This window comes from Hyaena hyaena, unplaced genomic scaffold (assembly GCF_003009895.1).
Source record: "Hyaena hyaena isolate Hyena2069 unplaced genomic scaffold, ASM300989v1 scaffold_175, whole genome shotgun sequence".
In the NCBI taxonomy this organism is placed as follows: Eukaryota; Metazoa; Chordata; class Mammalia; order Carnivora; family Hyaenidae; genus Hyaena; species Hyaena hyaena.
This window is the reverse complement of record NW_024080808.1, coordinates 919,006-945,200: the sequence shown is the minus strand read 5'-3', so window position 1 is coordinate 945,200 and position 26,195 is coordinate 919,006. Positions and strand designations below refer to the sequence as shown.

Sequence of the window (26,195 nt, the reverse complement as noted above, 5' to 3'; positions counted from 1 at the left end):
TGACCAAGCCTTTGACTTCAGTGGAATGAGGAGCCTCCTGGCCTTTTTTGTGAACCTTACGTAAAGCCTCTCAAAATACTGGTCTGAAAGGAAATCAGAGACAGATCTCAGAGGTTAGAGTGGGTGTGCATGTTTCTAATTCATCTTTTTTTTTTTTTAATTCACAGTGTGCACACAGCTCTTGGTCTCCAGACCTGATGAGGAAAATATAAGTTCCTATTTACAGCTCATAGACAAGTGTCTAATTCATGAGGTGAGTAGGAATGGCTTTCACAAAACTGTTTTTCTCCTTGCTTAGAAATGGTTCTGAGAGTTTCTGGGATGTGATCACTTGGGTCTCCCGACAACTTGTTTTCGAAGGGTAGACGGGCATTAATAATAGCCTGGGCAGAACCAGTTTGAAGCTATGGCTTCACACCTAAGCATGGCGTGTATATGACTTTGGTGTCGAGATTAGACTGAGCTCTGAAGTGAGGGCGAATGCCCGAGATACTCCTGACTCTGGAACAATCCCTGAGTGACCGAGCCTGAGGTGGTTAACACGCACCCCTGCCACCTAGCTTTGGTGTCTTCAAGTCCTTTTAAAATTTTGTGTTGAAACGTTTTGTCTTTTGGCTCAGGGAAAGTTGAGGCAACGTGGAAAGTGTGCAAAAAAAAAAAAAAATCATGGGCTTGTGGGTCTGTTGTGTGTGGTCTGATTTGTGATTTTTATAGGAATTGTGTTGAGCCACATGCCCTTTTGAAGGAGAACTGAGACCACGGTGCTGGAGGCGTTCCCATTAGACTCAGTGCGAGTGCAGTCTTCCTGATGGGGAGACCAGGTGCAGGTGCCCTGAGACACATGTGGGGACAGGGGATTGTGTCTCAGACCCAAGACCGCGGTGGCTTCTGGGGAGCACCCCCTCTGAAGAGTCATAGAGACAAGAGTCACAGTGTGGACTTTGGATAAACTTAACAGCACTGAGGTCTTTCTGTGGGATTTTAATGTTAGAGTAAGATGGCAAAGGCCCCCAGGTCTCCTCACCTTTGCCAGGTTAGCAGCCTGAGCCCCAGAAGTGCAGTGGGGCCCCAGTGAAGGGAAACACCTGGCACAGAGGTCTGTCCCCACCCTTATCCACCACCCTGCTCACACTGCCCCCATCCCGCCAGCTGCCACACAGGCCCATCTGTCAAAGGCGAGTTCCTGGGACCCTACTCTTCTGCAGTCTGACGTCCCACCCCTCATGTGCAGGTTTTGGTCTCCTTCTGGGCTTCCTTCCCATCCACTGACCCACAGTCCCCTAAACTCTCCTTTTTGCCGTTTCCTCTCTCCGCAGTGCAAATTCTCACGTCCCTCTCCCCAGCCCCCAACTCACTCCTTGCTGTTTTCCATCCTGACACCCTACTTGTTTTGGCCAGCAAAAAGCAACAGGGAGAAGAGAAGGCAAGAACATGTTGAAGAATTTTAGAACTCATTCATTCCACAGATCTTTATTAAGTGCCTAGACCCCGTCCCTGACTATGTAGCGTATGGTGTGCGGGTAGCAGGGGAGACAAAAGGAAACCAGCTCATCACATACATGAGGATAAGGCTGTCCTGGCATCCCACGGGGCCCAGATGAGGAGCGAGGCCCCCAAATCCAGAACCGGAAATGGCTTTTCCCCAGAGGAACTGTCTCCAAGCTAGATCTGAAAGTCTTAGGGGTAAGGACTCCATACCGAAGGAGGTGGGAGTACTCCAGGCAGAAAGAAAAGCATTTGAAGAGCTCTGTGTCTTACTGGGGAGGAGTAGGTTTGGAGTGGGTGGGTTTGGAGGGGGAACTGATCAGGGGAGGATTTAAGCTTTTCTGTAAAGCAGCTAGAACCTTGCATCCTCTCCCTTGCCCACACTCACACCAAACCTTCAAGCTACGGGACGACAAGTTACAAGTTACTTTCCACCTTGCCTCAAGTCTGCTGAGCCCACAAGACAAAATAATGAGCCCTCCAGCTGCCTCTGTTGGACAGTGCACAAGCTTCCTAATTGGCCTCCGCCAGCCCCAAAGCTGTGGCCTGACGCTTCTCACTTTCCTGCCACTGTGCATGGCCTCCTTGGGCAGCCTGGCTCTCTCTTCCACTTCCTTAGAATATTTAGAAAATGCCTAGGTTTTTTTTCTCCCTATCTGCCCAAGTGATTAAATGCAGACATGGCACCGTGGGGACTCATCTGCTGCCTCGATTATAGTAGAGGGACCTGTGGCTGCTGGGAGTCCTGGGCTGGAAGGAGCTTATGCTATGTCTCTTTGCCTGAATTCATGTCGGGGTGGAGGGGACAGCACTCTGCTTTGGAAGGGAAAATGCTGGGCAAGACCTTTTATTATTATTTTAGTTCAAGAAAGAGGAAATGTGTCTGAATAATTTTCCACAGGCTTGGGTTATTCTGCTGGGCAGAACACACCCTCCCTGTGAGGCCCTGTCGAGCCACGCGGTCTCCATCCTGGCTGAAGTTTCACCTGGGCTCCGTGAAACAGGACTCCCTTTCACAGCCCGAATGCGCCATTCCTTACCTGACCGGATGGGAGAGTGCTGACCAAACCTAGACACCTTCCTTCCTCCCCAGGGACAGAGGGACCAACTCCCTACAGTAACAGAAGGGAGGACAGGAAAGCTCTGAATTTCATTTCTGATACCAGTCACTTTGTCTCCTGCATTATAAACCCTGGCTTCTTGCCTCCTCATTGTCTCCAGGAGGTTCTGCAGAGATGAGTTCTTGCCTCTTTTCTGAGACTTTAAATCTAGCCACAAAAGCTATGGGGCACACCCTCGCCATCTTCTTCCAGACAGACTCAATGGTTTGACCCTGATAGTGACACAGGACTCGGAAGTGACTGACTGGCTATGTCAGTCTGTATACTATGGAGGCTTCCTTCCCCTCCAGTCCCTGAGGAAGCTGCTACCAGCCCAACCCAGAGCTGCCAGTGGAATGGCTGAGGTCAGGTGTCAGCCATCCCAGGGGATAGAGCTCCCACAATGGAGGGCTACTTTGTAGACACATACACAGAGACCAGCTTTGGGAAATCACTCATTGCCACCCATGACCTAGCTCCCCTCCATGCCTCCCAGCTGCAGCCTCTAGGACTGAGAAGAAGTGGCCACCACACTCACTCAGCGTGGCTAAGGGGCTTGATTCTATCTGCGACCCAGAACTAAATGATGGCCAGTGTTGAGTGAATAGCTGACCTCTCTGGGTTGTGGGCGGTTATAAATATTTCCATCTTCTTGGATGTTGTCTGCTACCATGGGAGATGTCATCTACGTACCAGTGTCCTTGGAAGCACTTTGGATGTGCGTCTATACAGTAACCCATTTCCTCCTTTGTCACTTGGAAACTCAGGCCAGCTGTCCTTCAGGCTGGCCCTAGACCAGCTCACTATTATAGTTTTGAGAACTTGAAGTCATTCAAGTTGGGGCTAAAGGTGACTGTTGAATACAATATGTGACAAACATTCGTATACCACCACCAAAGGACTGGTCTGCACAACCGAAAAAACCCTGGTTAGAGTATCTATGAGCAGCAGTTATTGAACCATTACTAAGAGCCTGGCATGTTCTAAGTATTCTAATTGCATTTTGTGTATTGCCCCATTTAATCCTTACATCTTTTTAGGGAGATATTATTATCCTGGGTTTTTAGAAGAAACCGAGTCTCAGGTGAAAGGAGCTTGTATAAGGGTCTTCAGGGATTCAAACCCTACCCATAGCCATGCAGAGCCTTCTCCAACCAACTGGGCTAGCCTCTCCTCGCCAAGTCATCTTGATCAGTGCACCTGCATCCTGTGTCCTCAAACTTTAGCAGAATAAGCCAGTCAAAAGCAGAATCTATCCATCCCTTTCTTTATCTGTCCCGCAGCGATACTTACCTTTCAAGTTTTCAGAGACATTCATGTATAGTTGGACACTCACCAAGCATTGCCAGCAGATGAGAAGGGACCACAGAGTAGAACCATGTCCTTACCTTGTAACCATGAGACCATCCTACCATGTACCTTAAGCAGTGTCTGCACCCCTTCAATGAAGCATGGACTCATTGGGTTGGGTAGCCCTCCTTGGTGAATATCCTTATATGTGTCTGGCTAAGGTCATCCAGGAGAAAAGGGTTTGCAAGTCAATAATTTTTTCACAATATAACTAATATCTTTTTGCTTTTTTGTTCACATAGCTCTCCTGTGTTTAGGTCCTTAAAGATTAAATGTCATCTGGAGAAAATTAAGCTGTCATTTTTTTCTGTTTAAGGAATCTGTTTCCTTTATGGGAAGTAGTCATATAGTCTGCTACTCTAAGTAATAGCTTATTGCTACTTAAAGGATTTTCTGTCTTATTAACAAAACTACATGGGTATGTTATCTCCATCATTGTTACTGCTAATCAGTCAAAGCTGATGGGTCTCCCACAGAGTGTGGCCTACAGTTCTAGGCTCCTGACAGGGGATTACTATATTGCACATGGAGTCCTCAAACCGTCTAGAATGCCAAATATCCATGTTCTATCTGCAGCAGAATTACCAGGGCACTTGTTGCAAACATCGCCTAACCTCCTCTCCAGACCTCTCAAAACAGGCCCTAGGTATGTGGGAAGGGGTCTTGGTCTTCTTGAGGGATTCTAATATAACACAGATTTGAGTGTCTCTGCCTTGGGGACTCATAACCTCTATAAAGTCTTCCCCTGGGCTTCAGCATACACAAAAGAATGCATAATACAGAAGACAGTGTGTTATGAAGCGGGCAAAACGCCCCCTCAATGCCAATTTTACTAAAAAGGATTTGAGAAAGCATCAGATCTACTGGTTTTCCTAAACTTTAAGCAAAATTTAGGTCAAGATTGGTGTACTGGGGTTTTTTCCTTAGGGGACAGGACCCCTTAACTGGGGATTTCTCAGCAAAGCCCTATGCCCTACAAAAACCCCAGTGCACCACTCCTGATGTATATAGCACAGCACAGCACAGCATAGCATAGCAGAGACTATACTCCATTTTCTGAAACCCTGCAGGCCACTCCAGGGTGACCACACACCATCAAGCAGATTGATTATTTTTGGAGTGGTTTAGCATTTCCATTGATTATGAAAACGTAGGGAGCCTGCAAAAGCCAGAGTATTTAACAATCCATTTAGCAGTTCATTCCTGGTGAATCTGTAGAGTCCAGAGTGGAGTCCGGAGGAAGGGGAAGGTGAGTGTGGACCTGTCAGAAATGCAGCCAAAAGCCAGGGTTGCCAAAAGCTTAATGCATGCACCTTACCAGGCACCTCCACTGTCAAATAACTTTAATTGTCGGTACAGGTGGCTCCCAAGTGAAACTGACTGCCATCAGGATCAGGTAGGGAGCAGGTGAGGAAAAAGCGACTGCAGAGACTCCGATGTTCCCCCTATTAATCGCATGTTTCTCCCTCTAATGCCAGGCTGCGCCACCCATTAAAAAGTCCTGTTTGTTTTTGCAGGCATTTACAGAGACTCAGAAAAAAAGATTGTTGTCATGGAAACAGCAGGTGCAGAAGCTCTTTCGGTCTTTCCCTCGGAAAACCCTCCTAGACATATCAGGATATCGACAGCAAAGAAAGTATGTTGTGATTTCATTCTTCTTAACGCACGGTGGGTGCCTGTGCATCACTGCCTGCCTGGGCTCCTGGGCAGGACTATGGCACCCTGGTCCACAAGGGTGCCCTGTGGGGAGCTGGAGATGCCACTCCTTAAACAGGTGGGGTTGGGGAAAGCCTATGGAGAGAAAGCATCCCCAGAAAAAGAACTGAACATGATCTTTTGTAACTCAATTTACCTGATCAGAATGATGGTATTAGTCCAGATGGGCAACGAGGGGAGATGGGTAGGATTTAATAAATGCTTGCAAAACACGTGGTGGTTTAGCCACAACAGGGGGCCCTGAAAGGACAGAAATGGGTTGTTCTATCAGCACCTTACAAGGTAGTGTCATTTTTTTCTCCCTTCTAGCTGCAGACTAGCTAATTATAGTTGGTGGCGGGGTGAAGAGCCCAGTGCTGGTCTATTTTGGTCTGAGCTGCAATCTAAGAGTGGAGCAGTACCATTCTTGATTTTTCATAGTACTTCAGCTTCTTGGATGCAGTTAAAAATAAGCCTCGTTGTACTTTAGAACCCATTACCTTAATCTGGTTTTAAATTGAAGAATCCAATTGCATATTAAAGGCGAATTACAGTGACAATTCAGGGGGAGAATCGGGGGGGTTGGGGGTAAAGCCTTCTACAGTGACAGGGAGTTGGGGGGAGACAAAAGACTGATGGTACAAACATCCTGAAAAATCAACTTTCTATTTTACATTTTTAAACATGAGCAGATAGTTTTTTCACTTGCACCTAAAAAGTTCTGAATTCATTTCTTCGTGTATATATAGAGAAGCTCTGTGTTGTTAAAAATTTTGGCATTTATTTGCATAAGTGTGCCTTAAAACATCACTGTTTTACATTATTTAAGGGAGATAAGGATAGTTGGGGTTTACGAAGTTTTCATTAAGCATTAATGTAAAAATTGAAGTGTCATCACATTCTAGCATATATAACACCGTTATTTATTAAACAAACATTTAGTACTATGTGCCAAGTGGTATCCAAGCATTTTAGGAGTATTAATACGTTTAATCCTTGCAACAACCATATGAGGTAGAGTTGCTATTATTAAATTGAATTTACAGAGGAGTCTGTAGGCAGTGGTGTCCAGAACTTGGACCAGGCAAGCCAGCACTAGCTGCAGAGTCAGTGCTCTTAACCACTTTTCATGCCAGGCAGCTCTCACAGTCTCCAGCTGATGTGCAGAAAAAACAATCAGGAAGAGCAGCCCTCTTTACGGCAGCTCCCTGTCTCCAAGCTCTCTGGGGCTGCCCTTCCTGGCAGGATGGACTGGACCAGCTGTGCACCCTGAGGATTCCCAGGGACCCAGGTGAAAGGCAAGGCCTGCTCATAGGCCTCTCAACCCCGGGGACTGCCCCCTTCCCAGGCTCGCGCTCTCTCCTTGTAAGGGCAACCGTGCCTCTCAATCGAGAGGATGAGGTTCCAGACCCCTCTTGCAACACCAGGCCCTTAGGAAACAAGTTCCAAGGGGAAGAAGGACTTCAGAGGATAAAGATAAAGATAGAGCTTTTAAGCTGCTTGGCTCTCTCAAGACTGTCATCCCCTGCCTCTGTTCGGCTTTGTCCTTGGTCCATATGAGAGTTCCCAGTAACCCTGGCCTCTCTAGGGTGTTATTAACTAACGTTTGTCTTGGCCTATCCAAGGTTTGCTGTATTGGAATCTTGATGGACCTGTTTGTATTGATTAGATAAGAATAAGTTAAGTCAATTGTGGACATTCAATTGGAAGTTGCCAAGGCTCTAGAAAATAATTTGTTCTCATATTTATTACGTCTGGGATCTTTTTATGCTATTTATTTGCTTTGAAGACCTGTTCCTCCCATAGTACAAAGGTAACTGCAGCCCAGCCCCTGCTTGAATTATCACAAATCCCAAATTAATTTGTTCTTATTAATGTTATTTTCTCAGCCTTTTCACGCATTTCAAGGTAATGAAATCAGCTGGTTAGATTTAGGAAAGCAGAGATGGGCAGAGCAAAAGAATGAGGAATGAATACTTACTTGTGTCACTTTGTTCTCTCCCCAGAGAGGATGATTATGTCATTAAGCCTAGTGGTCTTAAGTAACCTAAGTATTTACTCTGGTTGCCAGAAGTGGCAGCCCTCAACAACTCTGGCTTTGAAATAACCAACTAAGGATGTCACAGTAGGGCCCCCCAGACATTAGAACGATAGCCTGGCCAAATTCTGCCCCCTCACCTGTCCTGACCCCAAAATGTTCTGGGCTCTACCTGCTGCATACAGCCCAACTCCTGCATCCTAACTTAAGGAGTCCCTTAGAGCCCTCCTTTCTTCAGTGACTGAGTGTCCCATAGCAGAAGCCTCTGCCCACATTGCGCAAGAACATAGTCTTGCCTTCCTGGAAGCACAAATCATTTTAGCATCACTCATTGACTACTGTACTTTGCATATGAAATAACTTTTTAAAAATCCAACCCAAAAGGAAAATGAGCAAAAAAGCTATCTGTACTAAATCAGGAAAAGTGTTAGAACACTGAATCATCCAGCAGGTGGCCAATATTCCAACCCTAAAAACCAAAGGACTAGTTTTCATAGTTTAAAACAAAAACAACCACTTGCTCCTCGTTTCCACCTGTCATGGATCTCAGACTGTCCTTCTCAAAGGAGGTCTCCTAGATCGTGTGAAATTACTTGTATCCCCACAAGGCCCAAATTTCTTCTTTCAAACCAAAAAATGTTAATGCTAGTAAAAAAGAAAGAGGTGGGAAAGGATGAGCTAGATACCTAGAACCCATGAGTGTCCTTCTTACCACATATAGATGAGCCCCTAACAGAAATCAGGAACCTTTTCCTTGGCCACAAAAACCTGGAAGTGGAAAGACTCAAGGCCAGAGATCAGTTGTGGCCAGCTCACCCGTGGAATTCTCTTCCCCACCCCCTTTCCCCCTAGGAAATTTAGGCATTCTGGGGAGAAAGAGAAAGCATTTTCTGAGACCTACTGTGCTGATGGCTTAGATGCCCCTCTCCACCCCCTCCCCACAACCCTCTTTCTCAGGAAATGACTGTTTTGCAGCACCCCTGCCCCCAATCATCTTCAGCCGGTTAAACTACGTCAGCCCTGTCTCCCGGAGTCTCCTCACAGGTTTGGTACAGACCTCCCCTGTCTGGCTGGGAAAGCAAGTCTGTTCCATCTTGTGGCCGTTGGAGGTAAAGCACTGTGAGTTAAACACCAGTGAATGACTAAAGCTGACTCCTCTTGGAAGGAATGTGCTGTTTCTGAAACCCTACTGGCTGCTGTGTACCCTCCCAGAACCTGAGGCATGTTGGAGACGATGAGTTCTTGGGCGCTGAGGTCACTGGAGCAACGGCAGCACAGTGTCCAAGTGCAATGCCACGGGTCCCTGGCGGCCTACCTAGGTCCATGTGGGAAAGCACGCAACCTCCCGGTCTTCCTGCAGGAAGGGTCTGTGGAGCGGGGAGCTGTCAGCATCCTAGGTCCGGAGCGCTTCCAAACATCATCATCGCTGTTCTTCTTCCCTCTCTCAACCTGGGAGGCAAGCCCCAGACGTGGGATCAGCTTTTCCACAGGGAGAAGCATCGTGAGGACAGAGATTCATTTATTCATTCAACCTGCCTTTGCTGTGCCGGGAGGTGACTCAGGCATGGGACGTGCAGGACTGATGAGGACAGACGCCACGTTTTCTCTCTTGGAGCCTATGTCCTAGTGAGGCTCACAGGCTCCTGTCTCTACGTGTGCCATACAGACAGACATCAGAGAGACTTGGGAGGGTGATGGAAGGAGCACTGATCCTGGCTCGGCGGCTTCTGTGCCGGGTGGCTTCTCGATGGGCCCGGGAGTCCAGCATGGAGGAAAGCTGGAGAGCACGTTGGTTAACCTTAGACTCCTAGTGCAGCCCTGTCGCCTGCTGCTTGTGTGACCTTTGCAAAAGTGTTAAGCTCCCTGTTTTATTTCTCCAGCTGTGAAAGAGGATGGAGCACCCACTTCATAGGCTTGTCGTGAGAACTGAAGAATTAACGTGGTAGTCCCAGGACAGTGCACATGATAGTCACTCTCAGATGTCTCTTAGCTGTCACTTTAATCATAGCCCTTTCCTGGCACAGAACCACCCCCTGCCCCCTAGATAGACTTCATAACTGTCAAAATGTAAGCAGGTTCCAAGGAGGCATCCCACTGGCAACCTGGGCTTTGGGAAGGGCTAAAGGGCGACTGACAGTCTCTCCATTCTTCTCTGTTCCCTGTCACAGTCGCGGCTTTGGGCAGTCCAACTCCCTCCCGACAGCCGGCTCTGTGGGCAGTGGTATGGGCAGACGGAACCCACGCCAGTACCAGATCCCCTCCCGGAACGTCCCTTCCGCCCGCCTTGGCCTCTTGGGTACCAGTGGATTTGTCAGCTCCACCCAGCGCAACACCACAGCCAACCCCACCATCATGAAACAGGGGAGACAGGTTTGTTCTGCCCCAGGAAGAGGGTGGGCGGCCAAACACAGGCCCTGAGGCTTCAGGACCTACCCCCACATGACCCCAAGGTGAGCGGAGAGGCCAAGGGAGGCCACAGTAAGATACAGGTGTCCCTGTGCTCAGAGGGAACCAGCTGTTTGCACTGTTTCCCTGGGAGACACAGCAATTACATGGCTGCACCTGCTTCGTGTTGACTTAACTTAGGATACCCTATAACCACGTTAACCTTTAACTGTGTGGGCCCTGCACATGGGGCCTTTAGGAAGCAATGCAAGACCTATCCTTTATTTGCCTGGCTCCTTTTCCTGCCCCAGCAGACCTCAACACCTCCCAGATCTGGGTTCCAGAGGAGCTGGAGCATCTAAGGAGCTCCTCAGCCTTTTTACTCGACGGATAGCTCCTCTGTCACGGTCCCAGCTGTGGTGGAGAATCCAAAGAGGAGCCTGAGAGAGGCTACCAGAGGGAGAACTGGAACATTCTCTGCCTGTTCAAGGCCAGGCTGCCCAGAGGTCTTTAAAATGGGATATAGAGCTGACTTCTGTCCCAAGGCTCCTCGCCCCCCAGTCCTGCTTCCCTACCCTGCCCAATGCATTCCACCCGGGTGCCCAGCTCTGTGGGGCTCTGCAGGTTGGGGCTGGGACTGGAGGGACACACTTGGGCCTGGGTTGTCATGAGAAACTTAGGGATGATAGATCGGTTTAAAAACAGGAAAACAGCTCCAGGCAAGATGGGCAACATTTACTCCCTAGACGACAGGACAAGGTATGAGAAAGCCCCACTATCTGACTGTTGTGGGAAGCCCCAAATCAGTTCAAGAGGAAGTCACCACTAGGACACCCGCATAATAATAAACGCAAGCTCAGTGTGCCAGCTCGTTGCCAGCTGAAAGATTCTTTTTTCTCCCCCTCGCTTTGTAGTAAGTTGTAAGAATCTCAAAAGGAAAATCAAATGAGAGCCTTGAAATAGTTTGTGCTCTTCGTTGCAAACATTTATAGAACTCTTCCGATCCCTGAAAAAAGTGATAGGAAAAGCAGAGGCAACAAAAGGAATAAAAAGAGTTTTGGAGATAGGGAGAGAGCAGTCCAGATTAAGCTGGGGCTTAGAGAGGCCTGGGGCTTGGAGAGGGGGATAAAATGAATGGAATCTAAACCCCCTCTCTATAAATATGCAGAAGGGTAGCACTGGCCTGCAAGCCCTTTTCCAGAAGTTAGCAAAGAGTTTTCCAGGGGTATTTGCCTCTTGAATTCTGGCCGGTGGCCCTGCTCCGCACCCCCTCCCCTGTCTGGACTAATGGTTCCCCCTTCGTGTTTCTCATTAGAACCTCTGGTTTGCCAATCCTGGGGGCAGCAACAGCATGCCAAGCCGCACCCACAGCTCAGTCCAAAGGACCCGCTCGTTGCCTGTGCACACTTCTCCACAGAATATGCTGATGTTCCAGCAGCCAGGTAGGGTCCTGCACTTGATCTCTCCCTCTCACCTCCCCCTGACACAGGGGAGGCCAGGACGCCAAAATAGATGGCCCTGTGAACCCAGCCGGAAAGTGCTTAGCCTCGACTGTCACCACGCATTCTTTTGAGCTTATAGAAGCCTTTCCTTTTTTAAACTGTGCCTTGCCAGCATGAATAGCGGCTGGTTGGCTGGGAGCCAGCACATGGAGCCCCAGAGTCAGTTGCAATCTGACGGGGATATTTTTGATACTAGTCATATTTCTAGATTGATTAAACCAGAGATATCACTAGATGGCTATTTGGGGGAGTTGGGAGGGGTTCCATGTGTAGTGTGTGTGTGTGTGTGTGTGTGTGTGTACTTTGTGTATATGTGGGGGGATGTGCAGGTTTGAGACAGAGAACTTGACAGCATTTGGCACTAAGAGCCTTACCCCTGGTTTGGGAGTGTCTTGCAAACATTACTGGACCAGCCATCTTCCCTTTACTTGGTTAAAGAACAACTTGCTGCACTTCAAGTCAGTTGCACCTCTCACCACGTGCCTCCTAAAACAGAGCAGCCAGGATCATGCAGAGACCACAATTGCTTGCACACTTTGTCTATGCAGACAGTGACCTCTTAAGACTCCATGAGTCCTATAAAGCCTTGCAAGCAATTACTATATCTAGCTAGGTGACTTCTAGGCGGGAAAATCCGGAACGGGTGTCATGCCTGTAGAAAAATACCCACCCTAGTAGACACGCTCTGTACAATACGTCTGGAATTTTAAGGAGACGAAATGTCGCTGTGGCCTGGGTGGGCAAGACAGCTTCTTAGAACTGGAGCTGAGCTTCAGGTGACACGGGGTGAAGAAGTGAAAAGAGGACGGTGGAGTTGCAGGCAGAACGAGTGAAGGGAGCAAGACTGCAATTGTATCAAGTATCTCAGTGAGTTCCAGAAGCCGTGGCTGAGTCAAAGGGTCAGACTGAAGTAGCAGAGAGTAGACCAAGGGGGCTGGAAGGATAACGGCTGATGATGAGGGCTCTGAATCCAAGGCCAAGGAGCTCAGACCCCAGCTACTCTCAGTGTGGCGTGTATGGAAGATTTTGAGCAGGTGTGTGCCTGGAGGAGGTGGGGAGACACTGAGGAGAAAGGGGAAGTGAGAAGCCACCACAAGGTAAGGTGTGTCAGGAAAGGATAATGATCCAGATGCTTGTTTGAAGTTGCTTCTTGACTTCTAGAACCTTTGCTATTTGCACACTTTTGTTTTAAAGCTCCTTTTCTCTGTTTTGATACTTGTACCTTTCTGGGAAGAGATATTTGCTAAAATTTAGGGACTCTAAAGGTGGTCTCCCTAGGTCATTTGGTCCCAGTCTCTGTTTTGGTGCAGACTTCTATGTAATCCATTCCCAATGAAAGAGAATCTAGACAATATTTGGAGACATTCTGGCTTACAAGGAGATCTTTCACCCTGACCGCAGTCCTGGCCTAACCCGGCCACCTTACAGCCTCACGGGAGCCCTAGCATAGCTGACCACTCTCCTCCTTCAGTCCAGATACACTTGTAGCCTCCTTGCTCCATTCTAACCTCTTACTGCTTCCTTTGGTCTCTTCCAAGTCCTCAGTCCTTTCCCACATTCTCCCTGTCTTAACTGGGAAGACCGGGCCTACCAGAAGAGTCGGCCATCTTCCATCCCTAGGAAGCCTGTTTGAGTCTGTAGATACAGATCCTCCATCTACATTTGTGTTTCCCCTCGGCTGTTGCACAGCAGTTCTGAGCTGCTTGCTCGTGCTCAGGGCACCTGTGACCCTAAGATCATTTGTACCCTCTTCCCATGAAGCCTGTTGTTCCCAAAGTTTAAAAATCAAATAATACAGGAGAGCTTTTAAGGAAAAGTGACTGCCCCTTTCCCCTCCCCCTCCCAGCCCACAGTCTCCTCTCCCAAAGGCAGCCACTTATAATGATTTTCAGTTTCCCCGGTAATTAACCCGAAAGTCTCTAAATAATGTCCTTTGGATGCTGCACCTAGAATTCCAGAACCTGCTTGGGGATTATTTTTTGGAAAGGGGGGATTAAATTAGCCTCTAGCACAAGCATCACAAACCCACTTCCAGCAAGGCCCTGATGAACCCCAGCATTTCTAATAACAGCCAAGGCATGGGGACAGGGCTTCTCCAGATTTCCTGATTGCAAATACACTGGTGAGTCCTGGGCAGGGGCCACTCCTAAGTCCTGACTAGCACACTCCTCGCATGCTGGGTGGCTCTTCCGGGGACATGGTCATGAAGGGTGAGTCAGGGCACAGCCATGACTCAGGATCCCTGGCTAAAGGGAACAGAAGCTGCAGAAAGTCACTGCCATGGGCACAGGGATGCTGCTCCTCAGTCTCCTAGGTCATCCCTGCCCCTTACAGATCAGATACTGGTTTTCAAGACCACAAGTCGTGACCAGAACTCTCTGCTTCTTCCAGAGGAGACAGCCTCCTTCACAGGGCAGGCCCACCTAACCACCACAGCCAGGCCTGGACAAAGTTGTCCTAGATAGACAGGGTCTCTCAGAGATGGGCCCTTCCACTCAAAGCAGCACATCCTTGTTAACTAGCCAGGGATCTAGGGGCTGGTGGCCAAGGCGGCAGGATTAAACTACAAGTGTCATATCAAGGAGTCAAAATCTGAAAAGCAGCAAGTAGCTTTCATCTTTACACAAGTGGTAGTAGTAGTGAGCACAAATGGAGTAGAGATGTATAACCAACCCCAAATTAAATACTCAGAAAACTGTGTTTACAGTACAGCATAGTGGCTTCCACCTGGCCATGAGAGGTCTTCAGAGCATCCATTTTAAACCATATGGGTAAATCTCGGAAACTATAAGACATTCTAATAAAGTTTTGATTCTGTAAACTTAAATACGTCCTTTAAAATGGTAGAAGACTTTAAATGTCTCCAAAGTCTGGGGCCTACAACAAGCACCCAAGTTTTTTTATCAATTGACCAGCCATCTGGCTTGAATCTGCAAGACAATGTCTTCTTTTCTGGATCTACAGGATTTGTGGATCCCTAGGAGGCCATGTCAGGGGTGGTTTTTTTAATGTATTCCCACATAGACAGATTTTAGATGTTTCCCAGGACAAACCAGGAGAGCCACTAAGTGACTGCTGCCTCTCAATGGCCTCTGGCATAAGTAAGTAGCACTAAGCTGGTCCTCTCAGAGCAAGGGGCAGAGGGTCTGATAAACTCACCAGAGGGGTGGCTTGAGCTCAAAACAAGTGTGGTGCCTGGTGAATGATGTCATGTTTCCCCAAAAAGCAGGGTGTTTTCCAAACTGAAAAATGAGTTTGGAAATTGCTCGGAGAATGATTACCTTCTCTTGGAAGCAGATCTGTTCCTGCTCACCCCGGCTCAGCCAACCCTTGGGAGCCAGTCAGAGAGGATCTCACAAGAGCCCTGGTGCGACACTAGGCCATAAACCCTCCTAGCCACCCGGAGGGCCTGACAGAGAAGGGCAGAGGAACCAGAAGCCAACTTTAAAGGAAAAGCAGGGCAAAGGGTAGGCTGGGAAGCCTCACAGAACTACGTTCTGGGGATCTCTTCCTTCTCTTGCACAAAACCATATGCAAACTACCATTGGTGCTGGACGGCCCAGATGGGAGATGAATAAGGTGCCTTACATGGCAGCATTTCGTGGTGTGACGTATCTGTTCACCACAGCCAACATCCCCAGCTCTGGACTGGATCTCTTCCACGATGAGAATCCAGGTGCACACCTGGAGGCACAGTGCACAAAGCTGTTATCATTCATTTCCTCCTTGGTGTGAGTTTCACATTCCTCCCAGAGAATTGCCTTTTGTTTATTTAAAAAAAATTTTTTTAATGTTTATTTATTTTTGAGAGACAGAGAGAAACAGAGCACAAGCAGGGGAGGGGCAGAGAGAGAGGGAGACACAGAATCCAAAGCAGGCTCCAGGCTCTGAGCTGTCAGCATAGAGCCTGACACAGGGCTCGAGTCCATGGACTGTGAGATCATGACTGGAGCTGAAGTTGGATGCTTAACCGACTGAGCCACCCAAGTGCCCCGAGAACTGCCTTTTGAAAGGGTGGAGAGAGGGAGAGTACCATCCATGCACTAGTTCCATTAGGGGATGGGAGGGGCTGCCATGCAGAGGAAGACACCAGAACAGGGACCCACTTAAAGTACCTGATGAATATTTGCCCCCTGACTTCTAGTAAGCCAAGGCGAGTCTTGCTCAGGACTGACAGATAATAGGTAGGGAGGTTGGTAAATGAATCCGTTCTATCACAGCCAAGAACCCAGCTGGGCTTGTGCTCTCCTGCCTCTGAAAGTTAAACTCAGAGAGACCAATCCGGGGCTAGATAGTACAAAATTGTCTTCTACCATATTCTCCTCGTCCTTTTGCATGAAAGTGTGGGTCCCAGAGGATTTCCACAACACAGACTTCTGCAGGTTTAGGAATTAGGCCACCAGAGAAAAGCTTCATTCCCCATACCAGACTCAGGTATGACGGACTTACTCCTGTTCTTCCGTCACCCACCATGACCACCTCTGCGATGATCAATGTGGCTCTGTTTCCTTGCCCACACTCATTTCTTTTCCTTCTGTTACCGCCCTCCCCTTTCTGCTTGGATCCCATCTTCCCTGTTTCCCTTTCTTCCTTCCTTCCCTTATCCAGTCTGGACCCCACTTCTCCACCCTCTGTCCCATCCTTGTCAGTCTCCCCGATTTCTCTCTTAACTTGAAGCCTTCCTAGTTATTCAACAGGTAGTCTTAGCTATCATCGGCCAAGTGGGATTCTAGAGGTTTTTCCTAGAATACTCCATTTATTATTCTAAAGTGCTAAAGACATTGGCCTCTTTACCTCAGCCTCGGGGACTGGGAGTGAGCTGCAGAATTGCACCATAGGGGCCACGTAGGGGACACTCAGCTGAGGTGGCTGGTTTCTGCCAAAGAAAAGCCATTTGGGGGGCCCCCTCTTGGTGGACCCAACAGCAGCACTCCATTAGGAATGGGTGGCTGCTCCCTTCCGGAATCTTCTTGACCCTGGGCCTGAGCACTAGGCTCTATACCTGTGGAACTTCTGGAAAGGCACAATTACAAAGTCTCAGGTCAGCCTAAACCCTGAGCATCCCTCACTGAATACTGGAATGATCTGATGGTCAGAGGAAAAATTCCTAGTTCTTAGAGATGTCGCCTGAGCTAAGGAAACAGGCCTGTTGCAGGCAACAGCAGAAAAGGCTTAGTCTTTCCTTTTTGCCTTATTGAAGGCATAAAGCTATGTCTGCCTGGTCCGTTACAGCTGGGGGCCCAGGCTAAAGGCAGTGAGCCCGTGGGGTCAGCAGCAGACCCAGCAAGAGCTGGCCTGCTCATTCTTGTGGCCCCGGGTGGCAGGAGCTGCCCAAATCCTTCTCAGGCTGTAAGAGCTCGGCCCACCAAAGCCACACTTGGCTGAGGGCTTCTAGCCTGAGATGGAAGCTGTTACCCACCCAGCTGGTCTCCCTCTGTCTTGTATGTGTGGGGGGATGCCATGGATCTGTTTTTATCAAATACACAATTAAAAAGTCACACTATTAGGAAACTCTGGAGTGTGAACATATGGGCTTTTCCCGAGACTTAGAATTTTTCAGAGCCACTCTGGGAGCGGTGGGCGGCGGGGGGGGGGGGGGGGGGGGGGGTCATGACACACTAGCGCACCAGGGGGAAGAGCTGAATGATAAAAAGAACCATGCCAACTTTCAACCTAAAAGAGCAGCCACTAAGGTTTGGAGATTCTAGAGTGGAGAGCCCCGCATTTCTCAGCCCCCTTTTCTGAACACTCAGTCCTAGGCTTGGAATATGGCATTTTGCTGCGTGTTGGCAAGAAATCTTGCAGCTGAAACACTTCTCTCCAAATGTCGAGCATCTTTATTTATCCAAATCTCTCCACAGTGTTTGTTTAAAGGGGAGTGCTAGAGAGTAAACTAAATTTTACAATGAGCATATGGATGGATATAATTGCTAAGGGTTTTTTTTTTTCATATTTGCTAACTGGCTATATATAAAACTGTGTTTCTATTTTATAGATTTCACACCCTGAAGGCTGCTAATTTTGCATGCATATGATTTTCACATGAATGGATGAAAATACTAAAATACTCTTCCCTCTGGATTGTCTAATTGCCCCGACCCTACTCTGAGAGCAACAGCGGGTGGGGTGGGAAAGACCCTTCAATTCTCCCTGGCTCCCAGTTTCCCAGGAAGCCCGATTGTCCTCTGTCTGCTCACAAATTGGCACAGTTGCCTTTCAAACCCATTGATGCTGGCTGGCACTTGTGTGAGAAAGAACCCTATCTGCTCCCCGGTGCTTTTCATATTGATCCATTTTGCCCGTCTACTCTGAGAATTTTAAACAACGGAAATGACATCTGCCTCCGAATTAGCCGGTAATGGGGAACACAGATTGCAGAGAAAATCTAAATGTATAGCTAATCAAGGAAAACAAATACTTTGGTTTAGCCATTGGTTTCAACTTCCTATCCCACTAAACCACCAACCTAACCTCATTTGTAATCCAGCCCTCCAGCCCCAAGTGCCCCCTGGTGGAGATTCGAAGGAGCGAGGAAGCGGCCTGAAGCTTGGGCCACCAGGATCCTTTCCCCACTTACAGATCCCAGAGCTAAGGCACAGTGATGAGAAGTTTCCCATGATCACCTATGAAGACAGTGGCCACGTTAAAATTCCCAGGCCCTCAGAACATATCCCATTGCTGATTTTTTCTGCCCCCACCCCCACTCCTGCCATAGGATTTCACAGTTCTTAGCTGTCAGACTTTCCTTCTATTTCTTGTTCCATCTTGTTCATCACTCAATAGCCATGTGTGAAGTGTGCCAGAAGACCATGGCTGCGTGTGTTATGGGAAAGAAGAGAGCACTGTCGCTGTCGGCAAGGTGCTTCCAAGCCAGTGAAAGATGCTCAGGAGCTTCCCAGGATGAGGGGCGGGGGAGGTACTGACAGGGAGAGCCCCAGCAGAACAGAAGGAGGCTCCCCCGGGCTGCCTCCCACTCTGAGGATGAGGGACTGGAGCCTGGAGAGATAGGGAGGGTCTAGACGGTAAAGGAGGCCTTGTGGTCAGAATGCACACAGCATCGTCCTGGCCAGTGATAACCCCACAGCAGACATCTCAGCCCCTCTACGTGGCTGGAGGTTGACAGTACTGCCAGGCCCTCCTAGCTGCTAGTGTGTGCAGGACAGTACCAGCTCTGGAGTCAGACTTTCGTGGGTTCTTATGTTAGCTGGCCAACCTCACAAGTCCCTTGGCCTCTCTAGGTCCCGCTTGAGAACTGGGCACCTGGCACAGTCATGGATTCGGAAGAGGCACCTGCCACACCGTGGTTTCCGTTTCCTTGTACCAAGCAGACACGTACCAAGCTCTAGGTGCCAGTTCTAGGCACAGGCAGCAGCAGAGCCAAGCCCTGCTCCAGTGAAGCGAAAATTCAACTGGGAGCAAGCAGCAAACACATATAATATGTCAGATGTTGGTGATAGCTGTGGACAAAAGTAAACAACGCTGAGGAAAGGGACACGGCCGGAGAAGTTCTGTTCATATATAATGTCTTATCTAAAGAGACAGCAGCAGAGCCAGAGATGTGAAGGCAGGGAGGGCATGAGCCATGCAGACATCCAAGAAGCACCATTCTGGGCAGAGAGAACAGCAGTGCAAAGTCCCTGGGGCAGAAGAGGGTCTGGAATGGAGTGAAGGAAGGAGAGCCGTACACAGGCAGAGGTTAATAAGGGCCAGATCATGTGGGTCTTGCGGGCCATGGCAGGGTGTTGGCTGTTACTCTGAAGTGAAGCTGCTGGAGGGTTCTGAGCAGAGGCCGGATAGACTGACTGTGACCAGCTATTTTTAGTTACCAGTTTTCTTCCAGCCGCCCATGTTCACAATCGACTCTGCGTCTAACAGACTCAGCAGGTGGTTGAAACCAGGGTGCAACTTACCGCCACACTGACCCTGATGGTCCCCTGAGTCTTCCCAGGGTGAAGTGGGCGGAGCCCCACAGCACCGTGCATACCTACTCCTTGTTCTCAGAGTCTCCGTCACCAACATAACCCTTTGTCCCTTGCAGAATTCCAGCTTCCTGTGACTGAACCTGACATCAACAACAGGCTGGAGTCCTTGTGCCTCAGTATGACCGAGCACGCCCTGGGAGGTGAGTGGGTCCTCCTTGCATTTTACGGCATGCCTGGGAGGACTACAGTCTAGCTCAGGAGTAATGGGAAAGGCACGGGGGGGGGGGGGGGGGGGGGGGGGGGGGGGGGGGGGGGGGGGGCCCCAGCAGGGAGGGGGGAGGCAGGCAGGGGACAGGGAGAGAAAATGGCCTCAGGGTGCCGTTGGATCCTCATCAAGCCATACTACACCTAGTAGCCTGCAGGGCCCTGCTCCTCCTTTTCTGGGAGGTGAGTCAGGGACCTGGAGACCGAGGCTGGCTCTCTTTGCTCAGAGCCACCCACCCAGTGCACACTGAGGTCCCACCACAGCAGCTGTCGCAGCCAAATGCTGTGAGCTGGAGGAGTCAGAAACACAAGACATGGCTTTTAGTGGCAACATCCCCCCACAGAATTGGATTCTTTCCTTCTCGGCACTAGATCTCCCAGTCTGGTCCAAGCATATCCCGGCTTGCTCTAAAAATAGAATTTTTGAAACCAAAATCCCTGCTTGTTTTTCTATCTTCCTGTTCCAAATGGCTTCCATGACGCCTGGAGCCCCACGCCGTCTGAGGTGTCCTTCACGGTGTGACAGGGATGATCTAGTTCAATGAGCCTGCAGGCTGCAGCCCCAAAGGGAGCTCCAGAAGCAGCTGGGTCGTCCCACGTTTGTTTGGTCTGAAGCCCTACGTCATCACAAGAGCCCCAGGAGGCCTTCAGTGCCCTCCCGGTACCAAGCAAGTGCCTTACTCCAGCCTGCTTTCCCAGCCAGCCCTGGGGATGTTTGGCAGGCAGAGGAGAGATGGCCACCCCTTCCTGCCAACCTCCGGGAGGCTCTGAGTCAGAGAGGCCTCCTGTGACCCTTCCCAATAGCCTTCCCCAGTCAGGATGTGCTCACCCACCCTGGAGACGGGCGGTCGGCACACCTAGAGCCAGAATTTGCGCTATCTGGCAGCTGTGGGGAGAAAGGCTGCTTTCGAGCTGCTGTTCCCCAAGCTTGTCCTCCTGACCAGAGATTTTTAGATTTTTAGTCCCTGCAAACACAGTCTTATCCTGACACCAAATGTGAGGCCAATAAATGCTCTCTGTGGAGCAGATCGGAAAGCAAGGACTGCACCCTCCTGACCTCAGCTGTGCAAGGCTCTCCAGAGCCCAGAGAAAGCCTCCACTCAGGACCAGAAAGGAAGCTAGCTGAAGGCCTCCCCGCACTGCTGACTAAACGGACAGCGGGAAGGCACAGCTCCTGATGTGACCTCCCTGCGGTTCCAGGAACCCCATGGGCAAACACTTGGCCACTCCCATCCTAGAGGCTTCATAGCACCATTGGTCCACGCCTGGTACCACTGTAGGGGGAGGTGCCATGAGGTCTTCTTCGCCAGCTCACCAAGGGGATTGGGTCAGCACAGTGACAGCCCCCTGTGAGTAATGGGAAACAAACCCGGGGCCCATCAGCAGATGGAAATGGATGAGTGAAATGTTGCATAGCCAGACACCATGGCGTCATACAGCCATGCGTGGAATATCATACAGCCCTAAAAAGGAATGTGCTAACCAATACACGCTACGATATGGATGAACCTTGAAAACGTTATGCTATATGAAAGAAGCCAGACACAAAAGGCCACACGGTATATAATTTCCATTTAGGCAGATCTGTAGAGACAGACAGTATAGATTGGTGGTTGTCAGGGGCCGGAGGAAACTAGGAGTGGAGAGTGACTGCTCGATGGGTACCAGATGAAAATGTTCTGGAATTAGATAGTGGTGATGGCTGTACAACTCTGTGAATATACGAAAAACCTCTGAATTGTACGCTTTAAAAGGATGAAATTTGTGATATGCAAATTACATCTCAACTTTTCAAAAAGGGAAGCCTCCCAGACCCTGAGAATTCAGGCCCAGCTCAGCCCACTGCAGGCAGCCCAAGCGCCCTCCCACGCAACAGTGGCTGGGGGGGTAAGGAACTCCTGCTGCCTTTGAGAGTCAGCAAGGAAAACTGACCTTCTCCCCCAGGGCTTGATGCATCTCAGATAATTGGCATGTTGGAAGCCCTTATGAAACTGCTAAGTGCTAACATTATCATCATTAGGAGCAAGAATGCCAAATGCTCTTTATTAAAGGGAGGTTTTCATTTTTCAGGCTTCATTTTTTAGCCCATTCTTCTGTATTTACAGAAAACCTCTTTGAACTGATTTTTTTTTTTTTTTTTGCTAATGTTTTCATCTTGTTCATCTCCTAAGCCTTTGTATTGCTATGTTTTCCCTCAATAATCCTCTCTGGTGGGAAGCCTCGTAAGCAGTTTCCTGAGCAAAGAATGCAAATTACGTTCTGGGTGGCCCAACTGGGCACAGTGGCATTGAGCCCTCCCACTATCACGATCTCTGCTAGCCCACCTCTAGGTGCTGGGGAAGATGACCTTGCTGGGGACCGAATGCCAATGAATTAGTCAATTTACAGGAGGACGAATAATAAGGGAGAGTAAAGCAAAGTAGAAGAGATTCCTCTGCCTGTGTCTCAGGACAGGAAGGGAGGGTGTCCAAATTCCCGGGAGACCACATCCTAGGATGGTCATCCTAATGTGGCTGGTCCATGGACCCCAGGCCTTGGGAGCCCAAGCTTTTGTGCTGACATCTCTGTTCTCAGTGTCCTCCACTAACTGCAGCCCCCCGCCCCCCCCCCGCCCCCACCACCATGTCAGTCTAAGCCATTTTTCTCTTTGGCCTTCCCTTTCTATCTCTTCTTTGCCCTTCCCCTGGCCCCTCCAACAGCACCAAGATGCCTCTGCCATCTTGGTTTGTGAATGTTTAAGGCCTTCATCTGGCTCTACTGGGCCTGCTCATGACTGGTGGCCCCAGATACAAAGGAAGACTCAGGCCTGGCTGCTATCTTCCTCCTGCGGAGGGGTTATATGGGCAGGAACAGCCACAGCTTTACAAAAGCAAGGCTCCTTCAAGCAGGATGAAGTCTGCAGTGAATCCTACCATAAAGAGGAATGCCCAGTCCACTCTCTGATGCTCCAGGACTCATGTTTTCCCATGATCCCCTTGCCATTCCTTCTGACTTTCTCTCCCTGAACACTCTGCCACTCATCTCTCACACCTGAGTTCTGGCTGCTGCATCCAGATGCTCCTTCTGGTAGACCACGTTAGTCACATCGGAGTTTAGATCAGGACACACCTGCTGGTGTTTGGGTATCAGTAAAACCAGGGAAGCATCCTGCATCCCTCCCTGGCCTTCACGTAGTGGTCACTGAACACGGTTGCTTCTGCCTACTGCAGGGGCGAACCCACGCTTCTCTCTGCTCACTGGGTAAGCCCTTGCACAGTCCCGGCATGGACCGCTGTTGGGGCTCTCCTGCCATGGGCCTTGTCCTCTCTTAGGTCATCTGACACAACTGCCAGAGAAACCGTTCTAAAATGAGATCTAACTACTCGCTTATAATGCTCCAGTGACCAAGCCCAAGCTCCCGTTCATAGTACGCAAGACCCTTCTGGCCTCATTCTGGGGTGGGGACTCTTCCTGTGGTCCCACGTGTAAGCAGACAAGCGCAAGGGAGCTGGGCAGCCATCAGCTCCCTCTGCGGTCTGTTTCCTCATAGCCTCTGTCTCGGACATGCACATCCTCCACTTTATAGCCTGGTTTCACCAACCCTCCATAACGTAGACATAGCCTACCCTCCAGAGCTCACAGCAGTCACTCACCCACTTCCACAGGATCTTTCAGTTGCCAGTGCACACAGCCTCTAACGATGGTGTCTGCCCCAATCGGATTCTTGAGACTGAGAAGCTGGATCGTTTTGGGTCAGATGCATAGCCCTGGTCTACTCAGCTGTGACCAGGGCTCAAGAGTCACAGCCACCTCATGCCCAGTCTTTCAGCAGGGACTCGGTGACGGAGAGGATGTGGCAAAGGGGTGTGGGCTGAACAGACAGCCCCCCACCAGCTCTTCGGCACACCTCCTGCCACTCTTCCATTCCCCAAGCCCTCATTCTAGGCCTCCATCCAGCCCTCAGCCCGACCGTTTGATGACCAACATCACACCTGTACATGAAGTGGACGCCCTCCTCAGCCTCTCCCTTTTCTGCCTCCTCTCTCCTCCTACGAGTGCCGCCTTTCAAGTCCTTTTCTTCCTCTGTGAAACTGCCCTGGACTTCCAGGCGCAACTTAAACGTTCCTTCCTCCATGTTCCCACTGTGCCTGGTACATCTCCATCATAGCGGTGATCACTCCTACCTCACTGTGGCTTGACAGGTCTGTCCCAACTAGGATGTGAGAGGACTAGGTCTCTTCCTCTTGATTCCCAGGCCCATGACAGCTCTGGGGAAAATGGCTGTTCTCCGGATGCTGAGTGGCTGGGTGTGTGAAGGAAGGAGCGAGGGAATGAGTAAGTTTGGCTCCTGTGCCCCTCACGTGCTCTCTCTCTCCCAGACGGGGTTGACCGGACCTCCACAATCTAGAAGCTGAAGATGAGAGCGACCGCGCTGGCCGTGAAACCGACTGCTGCGGGTCCGGTGTCAACCATCTTCAGGGTTGCACAGAATCCTCCGAGATGCTTTGCAGCCTTTTTTTCCCCTGGTCCCTCTCCCATTTTGATTTTGTGAGAGCGTAGGTCGTCCTTGTAAACATATCAGTAGACCGGGGATTGGTAATTTTGTCATTTGTTTCTGTCACGGGATGGCTTGGTGTGCGGGGAGGGGAGGGGTCTCTAGGGAAACGAGGGAACGCAGGTGGCCTCCTGGATGGAAAGGGGGAGAAGAGAACACAGTGGCCCCGCGGAAGAGAGACGGGAGAGCCTCGGGAGGGAGGCAGAGGCCTCGGGCCTGGGAGCGCCTCGGAGCTGCCTCCGCAGTCAGGCCCCAGGACGCAGTCGTGGGGGCATGCGACCAAAGCCACATGGCGGCCCGCCCTCCCCGCCGCCCGGATCGGCTTCCCCCCCCCCCCCCAGGACCCGCGGGAGAGGACCGCACGGCNCCCCCCCCCCCCCCCCCCCCCCGAGGACCCGCGGGAGAGGACCGCACGGCGCCGGCGGAGGAGGGGGAGTGTCCCCTCCGACAAAATTGCAGAGAAACTTTGATTTGTGTATTGTTTACATAACAATTTTAAAGGGTACATAATGTGTAAAGAGTTTGGATAGAACTTCTCTTCATACTATGGTTTTTGTAAAGGATTTGTTGATAGGGATTCATTTTTTTTCCTCTATTTTTATAATAGCAGCAGGGTGGTCTCTTACAATGGCTGCCGAGCGGTGCTTGTCGGGAAGGCGGATGGCACGTCACGTGGGCCTCACGTGGGCCGAGGCGTCGGGCTCCCCCTCCCCCCCCGCGGGAGGGAGGGGGGAGGCGGTGCGCGCAGGAGGGTTGGCGGGAGAGCGTGTGGCTGCAAGCGGCAGAGCCCTGGGTAGGTACCGTGTGATCAGGGTGCGTTGGCGGGTCACCAAGAGATTGTAAAAGAATCCTGCGGCCTCTTTCTGGGCTGGGTTTGCCTCTCACCCAGAGACCTCTCTTCCAACCCCACCCCACTGCAGGGTTTCACCCTAGCGTCGCTGCACACGTGCGCGCGCGCGCACACACACACACACGGGTTCAAGTTTCCTTGGAGGAAAAATGGCAAGGACCGATGTTTTTGCCTTGCAAAAGGCCTTAATTCCAGGTAATGAGCTCAAAAACCGCTTCCGCTGCGGTTGCGCTCTGGAACCCAAAGCTGGGGGCTTGCATTGCATCGCCCCGGCTCGCCCACTGCTGAGGAAGAGAAGAGAGCAAGGCCCGGCAACAGTGTATAACCGGTCAGTGAGCAAGTGGCAGAGAGCGCCTGCGGGGCGACCGCGCGGCCAGGCGCCCACCCTGCCGGGTGGGCAGTGAAGGAAGATGTAGGAAAGGTCAACTTTGTGATGGAAACGTGGTTCTATCCACCTACACGTCAGGGATTTGCTGTGTTGTTGGCTGATTTATCTATCCAGCCACACACAGGAGAGAGAAAACCAGTCCTGACATAGTGAGAGATTAACAAACTATGCTACCACAAAGTAATAGCTCTGTTTCTTAAGGGCAAGAAAGACTACGTTTGGGATTGGATACAATGGAGGGTATTAAAGGAAATCAAAGAGGAGTTGTGCTCCGCACTGGAAAATTGGGTTGTGTAAATGATGGTATGAACGCTCAGCCAGAGGCGAGATCAGGGAGGTGGTAGAAGGCCTGTTTATTAAGTGGTGAGTCTGGTGCCATTTCTTTTAGCAGAGTCAGAATCTGAATTAAAGAGATCACACCATGAAAATCACTGCACTCCCGTATGGTTATTTAAAAAAAAAGAAAAGAAAAGTTAATGAAGTAAATACAGGTTTAAGAGGCCTTAATGCAATCTAAACAACTTTCTTTTACCTTCAAGATTAAAAATGTGCACCCCACACAGCCTTGCTTTGTAAGTCTGTTTAAGGTTTAAAAAGGTGGGGGCATCTTAACCGTAGAGAGCCTTTAGCGAGCAAAGGGGGCTTGAACCCATGATACCATGCTTTGCATTAAGAAAGGAGA

The 26,195-nt window shown here is 50.0% G+C and overlaps 1 protein-coding gene across 3 annotated transcripts in view; it reads left to right on the top strand.

The window, feature by feature from the left end:
• SAMD4A (sterile alpha motif domain containing 4A) overlaps positions 1-24,320 on the top strand; it is a 96,711-nt gene extending 72,391 nt beyond the window's left edge. For 2 of the 3 annotated variants that reach the window (XM_039240503.1, XM_039240501.1), the window contains 6 exons: positions 168-253; positions 5,453-5,571; positions 9,837-10,038; positions 11,369-11,495; positions 19,594-19,677; positions 19,969-20,147. In XM_039240503.1, coding sequence (XP_039096434.1) covers positions 168-253; positions 5,453-5,571; positions 9,837-10,038; positions 11,369-11,495; positions 19,594-19,677; positions 19,969-20,030 — 680 coding nt within the window. In that variant the 3' untranslated portion in view covers positions 20,031-20,147. Of the gene's footprint in view, positions 1-167; positions 254-5,452; positions 5,572-9,836; positions 10,039-11,368; positions 11,496-19,593; positions 19,678-19,968; positions 20,148-24,099 lie in introns of those variants that run through there. The other variant, XM_039240502.1, reaches the window with a different exon arrangement.
• Positions 24,321-26,195: the final 1,875 nt, after the last annotated feature.